Below are 13,666 nucleotides of genomic sequence, written 5' to 3'. Positions count from 1 at the left end.
AAATGCATGTATTGTGGTGCTAGTAGTTTATTGTTAAGTATAAGTAGTCATTATTAGGCAGAAATGAAATGTTGAAGGTTTTATCTGGAGTAAATCTCTTAAAGAATCTTAAGAGCAATTTAGTTTTCACAGAGCTGAACAGGTTTTAATGCATTTCTGCAGTGCAGTTCGAATGCCAGTGGGCTTGCTGTCCGAGACATACTACACAGTGCTGATTTTATTCCCTTTGTTTAAATTTTAATTTTCTTAAAGTAAAATTCCCTCACATATGTTGCCGCAGTGTGGTGAACAGAGGCGGTCCTGCATTTGTGTAAGTTAATTTATTATTTTCTGGAAAGTAGTTTTATCTGATTTTTTTCAAGTACTTTGTCTTAGTAAACTGTAAACAAGAAGGCAACTAGAAAGTAGTGTTTTCCTTTAAGGACCCAAAGCAGAAGATTTTATTAGGTTGCAGTATAAAGCCACAGGTAACAGCTCTCCATTAAAATAAAGTTTGGGTGGGTTTCTTTTAGTAAAATATTTTTCTTCCACATGTGAATACACAGTTGAATTTTGATTAGCTTTAAATTTCTGCAACATTAGTGCAAATTATTCCCTTAAAAATTCCTTTGGATAACAGTAGCTTTGCAGACATGTTAATAAACTCGTGACTTTGTATTAGTCATATTTCTTGCCTTGTTAATGTAAACACACTTTTATCAAATGTAATTAATTTTCATCTTTCTGTTCATCTTTGTAGTGGATGTGTCTCAAAATGGAATTAATTGCAAAATGTTTGTATTAAAATTTTAACTTGTGATACAAATTGCGTCACTGGTGTGCTCAAAGTAGTGAATACAGTAACAAAGATAAAATAAGTGGAATTGAGATCTTTAGAAAAGGACAGGAGCAAACTGCATAGGAAAAACTGGGAATTGTGGGAACAATCCATTCAGGGGATGACTGAGGTTTAAAAGAAGGCAGGACTTAAATGAGTTATGTAATGTCTGACTGAAAATGATTGGGTAAACTATAAGTGATGTATAATGTTTGCAAATGGGTGTGTCGGTATGATTTGTGATGTAAAATGCTTGCAATTAAGATTGTGTCAGTGTGGTTTGTTTTCATTTATATAAATGTATGATTTCTTATGTCATAAGCGATGGTTAAGTAAATAAGTTTCTTGTTTAAAAAAGGTCAGGAATTGAATAATTTATGCAATGTTGCTTAGGTTATATAATATATAGGAATATTTGTGAAGTATGTTTGTTAATATTTGTTAATGCTGTTTGATTTCTTTGGAATAAATATGTCACAAGTGGTAGTTCAATAAAGGTGTTTAAAAAACATGTAAAATCATGCAGTGTTCCTGAAAGAGAAAGCAAAAGACAGAAAGAAGTTAGCTGGTAATTGCTTCTGACCACATGTGATTTACTTTCTTTAAGCATTTCAGTTCATTTTGGTACAGAGCTTGCTATATATATATTACCCTATGTTCCAAGGCAGTAGAGACAGCTTGCCTTACAGGGAAGTTCCTTTTCCAGAAAAAAAGCTAATCCTTTTTTTCTTCCTGTAGCTGCCAAAACTAACTTTTAGTGCCATATATACATTTGGTGGCTTGATTGAATAATTATAGAGGCAGGATTGTGACAAGTCAGTAACTACCAATCTAGGAATAAAATGAGTACTTGACTTGCATTTCACTGACTAGGAAGACATTTTACTACATTTAATTCTGTACTATGTCGAGGAAAAACATAAATGAAAAAGTGAAAATAAAACATATGTACACTTCAGAGAATTATTAGATTAAATGTTTGCCAAAGATAAAAGCTAACTAAAGAGTCAGAGAGAATGTAATATGTGAAGTGGAGAAAAAGGCTGATAGAAAATGTGGAAATGAGGTTTTTTTATAATGAGGGAAGTAAAAACTGAGAATGAACATAATTTAATGGTTTAAGACAGTTTATCATTGATGAGAAACATCTTGTAGGAACAATGGAAATATATGCTAAAGAAAATAAGATATGTGTATAGAATACAGGTAGACAGCTGAAGGCAGGTTATGGGACAATGCAGATTGTTTTAGCTACAAGTGTCAACATTTCTGTGCTGTGCAAATGTGCTGGCAAGTATGCCGAGTTGCTATGGATGTTAGTGTACTGACTTGTAACTAAAAAGCTGTCATCTTAAAATGTTGGCTTGAATGATCTGTTGACATTTGCAAAACTAGCAGCTAAAGAATTACAGGTAATAATTAATGTTTTGTTATAAGTGGTGAAATTCAAAAAATAGCCACAGAGATTGAAGTACATATGAGCCCAACCCTTCAGCTTGCTAGAAGCTTGTAATCTTACATAGAACTGTATTTAAAAAATAAATCCTATTGAAATGTAATTGGCCATGACCGGTTTACCACTTTCACAGTCTATTCTTAGTTGTATAATCCTTAAATACAGCAGATGTGTTTACCAAGAAAAAATATATCATTACTTTGCTGGTATTTATGCTGTTGTTCACACTTGTGCTTGATAAAATATATAAAGCTATGCACCAGCATTTATTTTCCATACTTACTGGTTGTGTTTTTTTTTTCATTGTGCGAGACAGCAGTGACTTGCTATTGTCTGACACAGCATGGCATCTTATCCTCTTAACCTACTGTAATTAAACGGCATAAGGAAATGTCTACCTAGTCTTCCAGAATCTTCCATTTCGTTTTTGTTTTACAAATTAGAAAAGTTCCCAACAGTTTTAAATATTTCACCTCTGCATGTTGCTCTTGCTGGATGAGAATGTACCTAACCAAAAGAAACACTAATATTAAGTAGTCGCCTCTTCATGGTTACTGTGTTTTGTATTAGAGTGTACAGCATAAAATTCACATTTCAATTTCAATCCCAAAATTATTTCCTAAAAAATATGGGAATAGACTTTGTATGTGCAACATAAATTGGAATCTGACAGTGCCATGTGTCTGACGGTGCTTTGTGTGTGTGTGTGTGTGTGTGTGTGTGTGTGTGTGTGTGTGTGTGTGTGTGTGTGTAAGACAAAAAGGAAAAAAATCAGAAATTAAGTGTGGTGTGTAACTTTATGGCTACTCAGATGAACCTTTTATTGTTATTTTCAAAACAAGAATGCTGAGACGTCTGAAATGCCTTACTTTTTAACACACATAATGTTCTTTAAAACCATAAAATGGTTGAAATTGTGTCTTTTCTTATCCAAAACCTTTTGGAATCTGTCTTATGTGCAGGTTTTGATGAAAGACATTGCTACACCTGTGCCACCAGAGGAAGTGAAAAAAGTGGTAAGAAAATGTCTCGAGAAGGCTGCCTTGATCAACTATACTCGTCTTACAGAATACGCCAGAATCGAAGGTTAGTATGGTGAACAGCCGCTGAAGTGGCTGCCAGAGCAAACAGGGCCTATTAAATGAACTTTCTGTTCAAATTCTTTTTCTTTTCCAGAACAAACCTGAGTCATTACAAGTGGAAATGTCTCATTAAAATCTCAGCTGGTGAACTGCAAAGCTTTTTTTCCTATTCACTGCTTTAATCTGCCTCCTGGGACTTTACTTGAGCAAAAACATCAAGCTTAAATCTTCCCCGTTGCTATTATCTGAAGCATTTACTACAAAAGAAGAAAGGAGGCTCACTTGTTCTTTACTGTTATTTAAGGAGGCAGGCTATTGATTTTTTTTGTAAACTATCTGTGGGAATACCTTATCTGAAGTCATTTTCTTCAGGCATAATACTACAGGTTTTCCCAAGTTTCAGTGATGCCCCATCATATCACAGATATCTTTTCCATGATATAGGAAAGAGTAATATTTTAATTCAATAGGTTAACAGAATATATAAGTAATACATTATACTTGAATGTCCTGAAGGATTGAGTTTCTGATTTATCGCAGTAATATTCATTTTTTATGTTGCCTAAAATGTTGCATTACTTTTAATATTTTTATTTTTTTTTTAATTTCTTTACCATTTTGCTCTTTTGTAAATCATTTGTGAGGTTGAAAAGTAAATAGAAGCATTTGTTTCTATTTTTGGGATACCATGTCCTAATTAAGATATGGTTGTTTTGTTACAAAATCTCAGTGCACATTTCATGAGAGAATCCCGACTGCTGTACTAAATTTCATGATCTCAGTCAAGTCAGCAAAGGTGCTGGATAGTACTTGCTAATAAGGCAAGTTGTTAAAAGAGAAGAAAAGAATCCTGCTAACTTGACGTTGTTTGATCAGTGTGTATGCTACAAGCTCTGGAGTAGACGTTAAAATGTATCAGTAATGGGAGAACTTTCATGCACTTGTGGGCTTTCTAGTATGGAAAACTGTGGGCTAAGATACGGGCCAATACAAATGTCTGACCTTTTCCTTGGAAATAATTCATTGTCCATTTTTGATCAGAAGTAAAAATGTTCAGCTATAATTCTTGCAGTTTTTCACATATGTAAATAATGTGCTACTTTCCAGTACACACAGTTAATTATTTTTTTTCTTTGAAGATTTTCTCTGTGAATCACATCTAATTTGTTAGACTCAAGTGTCATAATGAAAGCTCAACCAATTTCCCCAGTTCTGTAGACAAAATGTCAACTTGAGAGAATGTCATTTTGCAAGAAGCTGTCATTTCCTTGATAGGTCCTATAAACAATTCTGTAGTAAATGCTGTGAACAAAGAGCATTTGTGATAGAATACAAATATTGTACGAGACAGATACCTTGGAGTCCACATATTTTCTTGTTTTTCTTAAGTACTGTGTACATTTCTCTAGCTTGGTACCCGATATATTTTAAGCTACCAAATGCACTTCAATGTTAAAATGTAGAGCCAGCCAGATGAAAATTTATATCTGAATAATATGAATGTATGTGCTGTCAAGATAACACATAGATGCATTAGCAGTTTCCCGAAGTGTTAACTTTTACCTTCCCCAAGAACATCTCATGTCACTGTATTGCAGTGCACCACTCATTCTGTGTCGTGTCATCCCTCAGTTGAGATGTTAAGCTGAGGTCCCATCTGATTGGGTAGTTGTAGCTGATGTGGAGATAAAAGATCCCATGACACCTGTCAAAAGCAGCAGTGGAGGTTCCCTGATGCACTGGCCAAATTTTCCCCTGAAAAGAAGGCAAAAGCCTAGTGGGACTTATCAGGTCAACAATGATTGATTGATTAATTAATTAATTAATTCATTCATTCATTTATTGTTGTAATTCAGAATTTTATGAATGACAGGCCTGCTGATTCATTCAAAGATTTTGGTGGTGACCAATGACTGGTGGCATGCTTTCAACCAATATAGCCTGTTCATGCCCACAGAAGGCCCAGCAGTCAGGAACAACTCCCACATGGACTGTCTTGCTATCCATGAAGGTGATATCATTATGAAAAGTGATTCCTGCAACGGCAAATGAAGGAGCAAAATGAGATGTATGTTATGGAGACATCAAGAACACAACAGTGCCACCCCCCCACACACACACACACACAAGTGCAAACACCCACGTACACACACACACGCAGTAACCACCAAACGTTGACAGGTTACTGTGTACTTTATTCTGTGCCTGCAGAACAGCTGTATTAACAAGTGATCAAAATGAGTCACAGCTGTATTAATGTTATTCTGTCGCAAAGCTTATTAATACACATACACTAGCTGTATTAATGTTATTCTGTCACAAAGCTTATTGCTACACATACACTAGCTGTATTAATGTTATTCTATTGCAAAGCTTATTGCTACACATACACTAGCTGTATTAATGTTATTCTGTCGCAAAGCTTATTGTTACACATACACTAGCTGTATTAATGTTATTCTGTCACAAAGCTTATTGTTACACATACACTAGCTGTATTAATGTTATTCTGTCACAAAGCTTATTGTTACACATACACTAGCTGTATTAATGTTATTCTGTCGCAAAGCTTGTTGTTACACATACACTAGCTGTATTAATGTTATTCTGTTACAAAGCTTATTGTTACAGGTACACTAACGAAACACTAAAGGTGGAGGACCGTCCATATTCTCCAAGGATATTCAAAACACCAGGCTAGTTGCCCAACACAATGCGTCTGAAATTCTCCAGGTGCAACTAACACTGGGTAAGACTGAAATCCAAATTGTAGCTTGCTACAGATCCCCCACCATGCCCCAAGATTCTCACTACACCTTTCTAAACATACTGGAAAATATTAAGATACAGCCAAACATCCCAGGAGATACCAAAACGTAGATCACCACGATGCAGTAAAAAGTATAAAAGATCTCTTTATTATGTCACAAGCACTTTTGCATACAGTCCTGTATGCTTCTTCAGGTTATAATTTAATACAGAAAATCACATGGTTATATAGCAAGAATAACTAATTAACTTCCCGCTCTTTTTCTTAATTAATTAGTAATTAAATCTCACTTGTCATCAATTAAGATCTCTTTAAAAAACACTCACTCTATTTTAACTTTATGCTGCATATTCAAGTTTCTGTTATACAAATGCAGTCCATAACTAATAAACATTCTAAGAACTCTTCTTATTTAAAAATATATAGAAATAAATGTTATCTTTGTTATGTTAAAATAATTATTTTAAATATACAATAAAAATAGAAAATCTATGATTAAATAATAAATGATGATGAATGATGATGTATTATAACATTAAACTAAATATTTGATACCAAATAAGTATAAAAATATATGTGTATGAGGATAATAGTGACACTCATAGAATATGAAAACATATTAATATTAGATGTGTATAAATATGTAAATCTTATTGCATCATTGTTATCAGTACTGAAATACATATATACATATGTATATGTAGTTGATAATTGTAGATGCAAAAACCAAACATCCTAATACTGGGTGATTTCAACTACCCTGCCATTAAATGGGAAAACTACTCGTGTACCAACATCTTTGCCCAACGGTTCTTGGAATTCATAAATTCCATCTCCCTGGATCAACAAATCCTTAGTCCCACCAGAGGCTCAAGTATCCTAGACCTGGTCATTACCAACATGGGAAATCAATGCTCCTCACCTTTGGTCACCCCCTTGTTGGTCAGGTCTGACCATAAGCTAATCACCCTTGACATCCACATCCCACCCCCACCCCCCAGTAAGGAAACCTCTGTAAAAATCTTCTCCAAAGCCAACTTCATGCTACTCAAGTCAGAAGTGACAAATGTCATGACATCCATGCAGACGGTAACTGACAGCTTCGACTGCTGAATCCTACACTAAGGCACTGTACGAGCACATCCACTCGTGCATGAATCGTGCCATCCCCTATAGAGCCAAGACGCTCTCCTCCAAAAAAAGGAAGCCAATCTGGTGGTCCCTTGCCATAAACAAACTTTACAAAAAAAAGGAAGAAACTGTTGCAGAAAAGAGGAAAATCCCAGGATGCAAAAAACTCCCTTACCAGCCTCAGTAAGAAGCTGAGATCCCTCATAAAATCCTACAAAGCTAGTTACAAAAATAAAATTGCCAAAGATTCCAAAGACAACCACAAGGCATTCTATAGCTATGTCAAGAATCTTAATGGCAATGCTCAGATCTGCTCTGAGCTACAACAGAATGGCATTAAATATACTGATCCCAAGGATATTGCCAATATCCTGGCAGATCGATTCAGTGCAAACATCACCTCCCTCTCACCCCCCAAAGGGCCCATCTCAATACCAAAAGATTGCCAAATTCTGGTAGTAACAGTCACACAGGTAAAAAACGCACTCTCCAAAGATAAGAGTACAGAATCTATGGGATCAGGCGACATCCCAGGCTGTGTACTACATGAACTACAAAATGAACTGGCACATCACCTAGATGTCATGTTTAATCATAGCCTCACCTCACGTTTCATGCCCACTGAGTGGCACACAGCTACAGTTATCCCACTCCACAAGGGGGGAGCCACCTTGGATCCTGGGAACTACCGCCCCATCAGTCTGATGAGCCTTATCTGCAAGGCCATAGAACGTATTAACAAAGACATTGGCAACCTTGAAACACTGGACCCCACGCAGTTTGGGTTCATGAAGGGCCAATCTTGTCTCCTGAACCTGATTGACTTCTTCGAATCCAGAGCTGTGGACAAGGGTAAGGTGGTCCACACAGCCTATATGGACATCGCCAAGGCCTTTGCCACCATCCCTCACTCTGGAATCCTAGATAAACTTACTAAGCTGGGCATTAATCCCTACGTCGTTCGATGGGTTGCCAACTGGCTTACTGACAGAACCCAGACTGTAAATGTAGCCGACTCCAAATCCAGCTCCAGACAAGTGACAAGTGGAGTACCTCAGGGATCAGACCTGGGACCGCTCTTGTTTGGCATCTACTTCTCTGAAGTACAGGCCAACACTAAGGGACTCTGGCTAACAAAGTTTGCAGATGACTGCAAACTGGGAGCCATTATTGAATCCCCAAATGACGTGGATATTCTACAAAAGGGCCTTACAGAAACAGTTGCTTGGTGCCAGAGCCATGGGCTCAAGCTCGGTGCCAAGAAATATATATTTATCCCCTTTGGGAAAAAACATGCACTCATGAATTATCACATAGGTGGCAGTACACTAAACACTGAAAGTGTGATGAGAAACTTAGGGACACAGGTGGACAGTGGTCTCACCTTCGATATCCACATCGCCACAACAGTCATGAAATCCTTCTATGCGGCACAACTAATCACTAAGGGCTTTTCATCCAGAAAAAAGGACACCATTGTCCCTCTGTACTCATCCTTCATAAGATCCATTATAGAATACAATGCACCATTTCTCACGACATCTGCAAAAACTGGAAAGGCTGCAGAAATACCTCACTAAAAGAATCACAGGCCTAAAGCAGATGCCCTATGCTGACCATCTAAAAAAACTCCACCTATACTCTGTCGCATATCGTCTACTCGGAGGTGATCTCTGCTTAACATACAAGGTCATGTCAAACCCAGAGCTGTTGGAGATGCTACACTTAAAGAAATCCCAATCCCTCAGTGATGCATGCTCCAGGGATCTAAACCTTGTCATCACAATGAACAAAACATGCTGGAGGGATAGGTTCCTGACCCAGAGACTCCCCAGACTCTGGAGTAGACTGCCCATACATGTCAAGCAGAGTGCTTCTTTGGCCCTCTTCAAAAGGAACCTTGATGATTGGATGGGAGATAGAAATTCACCCCAGAGATCACGGCAGTCGCCCTGCTAGACAGGGGTACAGGGAAGTAAATACTGTGGGAAGAAATAGCTAGGGAATTGTTATGGCTAGGCTTGTATAGGCCCAAGGGCTGATAGCCTAGTACCAACCTATGAACTAGCTGTATTAGTGTTATTCTTTAGCAAAGTGTATTGTTACACATACACTAGCTTGTACTTTTAATATGTACCAGATGTGTGAAGCATCCTGTGGATCACATATAGCCTTATCAAATCCAAATAATTTGTTACAGTGTGTAGGGACCCACTGATAACTGCTCATAATATGCCTGATGATATAGATTTACAAATGCTCATTACTGTGATTTTGTTTATTTATTTATCTTTGCTTGTTTATTGATATTTGATTACCAGGAATGTCCAATTAGATAGATGCCCATTTTCAGTTGCTGCCAGGGGAGAAACACTCCAAAGTATTACAAAAGCATCTTAAGAACAAAATTTTGCAATCTTCATAAGTAATACAAAAATATTGACAGTTTAATGCCATTAATGTACATTGTCAGCACTACATGTATGTGTTTGCATACACATTTAGCATCAGGTACTTCATTGCATGCTTTACTGTCGTAACTTAGACTGCAAATTCACAGTATTTGAAAGAGACCAGATGTATTTCAGCATTGTATGTGAGAAGGGCTACAGTTAGCTCATCAGTATAACATGTACCAGGTATCTGTCCGGTGCTGTGTCACACTACTGTGATTTATTTATGGACAGAACACGTTTTCACTGTAAATGTCAGTCTAAATGGCACTAATGAAGTGCATCTTGTAGGCAGCATGGAAGTTAGGTTTACGCAACAAATTATATATGAATACATTAACATACTCCGAAATTCCAGGCAACTTGAAAGAATGATGTTATGTAATTCTGTACTGGAGGAATAGTTTTTTTCTAATCCATTTTGGTGGTATTGTATTTGACATTTTCTGTATCACACGTAATTGTTATACTACTACTAAAAAATGACCACTCTTTATACCATAACACTTTTATTACAAACTAACACTAAACACTTTCGTCTCAGTGATGTACACATCAGAAATTCTTCAGACCATTGAAGTTTACATTGACCAACTTTCATATATGAACGATAAATCAAAATAATCACATGATCCCTCGCCAGTAAAACAAGCCCACCTTGAGTACTGACCTTTTAAACTCTTCTGCTTTAAAATACATTTACAATCTAATGCGTCAAGGCCCAGTTTTTAATGGTTAATAAAACCTGTAATTTAAGCTATCTTATTTTCTAGCTTGTTTTCATTACTGTGGTAGTAAGGGGGTAGTATATTTAGACCTGTGCAGTTGTTGTCCTGCATTTTACGTTGGAGAAATGAAGCTTTGCTTAAGGAAAAGGATATACCAACATTTATATATTAGAAAAAATGATGATAGGAATGCCTGTTTAAACACTTAAAGGATAACCCCTCACATAAATTTAAATTTATTGCTATTGATTGAGCTGATTTGGGGCAGCAGGGCAGTCCAGTGGAAGATGACTTGGAGTTTTTAGAGCTGAGGTGGCAATTAAGGATGAATGCTACAGTAGCCCCTGGCTTGAACAAGAATATATCGATTACTAGTGCTCTAAAATTAAAAACTGCACATTTCTTCTCATGAACCACAGTACATTTTTGATATATTGACTACAATGTTATGGTTTTAGGGTTATACCTAATGGTTGCATTTTCTAAATTTTACTGCTTACGGTGAATATGGCAATATATCTTCATTTTAAACTATTTTAACTTTTTTAGCAAGTTTCAGGAATTACTGCCTATTGTATTAGACAACTTAGTCCTGCTTGAGGAAAAGTTTTTTTGTATGTGCTTTTTAAAGTTTGTTGATTGTCTTAATCAGTTATTTTTCTGCATGGTAATTGATTGTTAATTGGTGAACTTAGCTTATGTGTGTGTGTGTGTGTGTGTGTGTGTGTGTGTGTGTGTGTGTGTGTGTGTGTGTGTATATAATTTTTTTTTGTGTGTGTGTGTGTGTGTGTGTGTGTGTGTGTGTGTGTGTGTGTAGATATATATATATATATATATATAGGTTTTTTTGGTTTTGTGTGTGTGTGTGTGTAGATATATAGTTTTTTTGGTTTTGTGTGTGTGTGTGTGTGTGTGTGTGTGTGTAGATATATATACATCTATATATATGTATATATATATATATATATATATATATATATGTATATATATATATATATATATATATATATATATATACATCTATATCTATCTATCTATATAGATATATATATATATATATATATATATATATATATATATATATATATATATATATAAAATGTTGTTTTTGGGTACCCTTGTTCTGAATAAGTCCAGTTACATTAAAGGATGAAAGTGCTTAATGTGAATAAAGGATTTTATTGCTATTTCGCGGCTCTTAGGCTTCCTTCTTCCATTTTTTTTTGTTTTGTTTTTAGTTTGTTCATAGTTTGAATTTCAATCTTGTTACCATATTTTTTAATCAAACTGAAAACTGTTACTTTTTATGTTAGGTACTATGTCAGTAAGTGGTGAACAAATAATATCATTTTAAACTTAATATGATGTGCCAATCACATCATAACGTACACACCTAATTTAAGTCACTATCACTAATTCCACCTAATACATAAACCGAGAGATGGAAGTGGTGACCAGTATCAATGGCATGAGTTTAACAAAATACAATTAAGTGAGAGTGTACAGACTTTGCAAGATTGTACTCCGTCCCCATTCGAAAAATGAGTCAGACATAAAAGATAACCATGCTACCCCCCGTGCACTCTGTCTTTGCGTAAACTGCCACGTCCTTTAAAATGCTGCTTAGTTTGTTAAAGCAACAGTAAAAGTGTACTCTGCATTAAAAGTTATACGCTCAAGCTTACAAAATGTATTTTATAAGGAAAGCAGTTTTTATGATATTTAAATTAACTATCCAAATATGTTATCTGCAGCAGTTTAGACACAAAATGAATGTAATTACTTTAAATAAGTCGACCTCCTAGGCAAACCTCTAGATCCCACTGCTCTTTTTCCCTCTGACTTAACCAAAAGAAGCATAAAAAAATACAAAATTCCCTGTAAGACTGTAAATAAAAGTTTGTTCCATTTGCAGGGACACTCATTATCAACAAACAGAATAAAATGTGCAGTTGTGGTGCTGGTAAAATGGTTAATATTGTTATACACTAATATATTTTTAAGCAACATGTTTCTGTAATCGTCCACAAACATTGAATACAATTTTCTGAAGAACCTAAAGCATTTGTATCTTTCTGCAAATCTGGTCCAATTCACATTGGTATTTGTTTTTACTTTGTTCCAGCTGTGCTCCCCAAACCTACATGTAAATAGTACAAACTACATTTTCCAGCAATCAGCAGGACTCCATTCAAAGTAGTGCCTCAAGTGTTTCTGCAGATCCTATTGGTCAGCCCTAGATTAGAAACGTCCTGGTAACATTCAGTAAAAAATGAGAAACTAAAATAATAAAATCCCATTGGTAACTTAGATCCCCAAATGGTGAAAATTAATTAATTCACAGGGTTCCTGTTCTACCCTTGCTGTTTCTACTTAGTTCCACTTAACCATAATACTTTACATCGTAGAGGAAGTTGTATAACTTTTGCGGGGCAGATGTCTTAGTATATTAATGTGCAAAGTAAATCATAGGGCTTGTTGTACTTCAAAAAGTTTAACATGGATATTAGATAACTGCTTTGCAGTCTTCACCCTCAGCATGTGAAATGAACATTTCAGAATTTATGTGAACAGTAGCTCGCAAACAGGAAGGTTAAATATTACATTTGAATTACTAACCACTCTTCTCCTTTACTTTTTTAAAAATAGTAATTTTGTGGAAGCCGCGGTGGTGCAGCGGTAGCGCTGTAACTCACAGCAAGAGCTTCTCCCGTTCGATTCTTGGCTGGAGCGCCTTCTGTGTGGAGTCTGCATGTCCTCCCTGCAGTCCAGTGGCGTTCGAAAGACATGTGTGAAATGGGCGTGCCTTCGTTGAAGGTTGGGTATTGAGCTGGCACCTTGGCACCATAAAAATCTACTGCCAATCATTAGCAGACCTGAGTTCCACTGTGGCGACCCCTAACTGGGAAAAGCCAAAAGAAGAAGAGCATATGTCATTTCATTACTTTTTTTTTCTATATTTCCAAGTTCCAACCCAGCGAATAGTTTAACATATGCTGATATAAAATAAATGCCCTGCTGCCACCAACACTGGTCGCCAAAAGGAAAGCTGGGTTATGGCAATCCACATAACGGCACATGTTTTCATGCATAATTAGGAACAAATCAATACCAGTGTGAGCGTTCAGTAACATCCCCTTGTCAAGACCTGGGAGATAAGAAATGTAGGGGCTGCATAACTGGTTTTATTAAGACTGAAAAAATATTTAAAGAAATAAGAAACATCAAA

General features: G+C 36.1%; 1 protein-coding gene across 1 annotated transcript in view; it reads left to right on the top strand.

Moving 5' to 3' along the window:
* The window catches only part of CADPS2 (calcium dependent secretion activator 2), a 5,163,308-nt gene that overhangs the window by 3,204,944 nt on the left and 1,944,698 nt on the right, over positions 1 to 13,666 (top strand). Inside the window, exon 16 of the mRNA XM_044088753.1 lies at positions 3,236 to 3,359. Within this exon, the coding sequence (XP_043944688.1) occupies positions 3,236 to 3,359 (124 nt within the window). The remainder of the gene's footprint in view (positions 1 to 3,235; positions 3,360 to 13,666) is intronic.

The sequence above is a fragment of the Protopterus annectens genome, chromosome 11.part0 (assembly GCF_019279795.1).
Source record: "Protopterus annectens isolate FY-2018-M chromosome 11.part0, PAN1.0, whole genome shotgun sequence".
Taxonomy (NCBI): Eukaryota; Metazoa; Chordata; order Ceratodontiformes; family Protopteridae; genus Protopterus; species Protopterus annectens.
The sequence above is the reverse complement of the archived record's forward strand: the minus strand, read 5'-3'. Positions and strand labels throughout refer to the sequence as shown.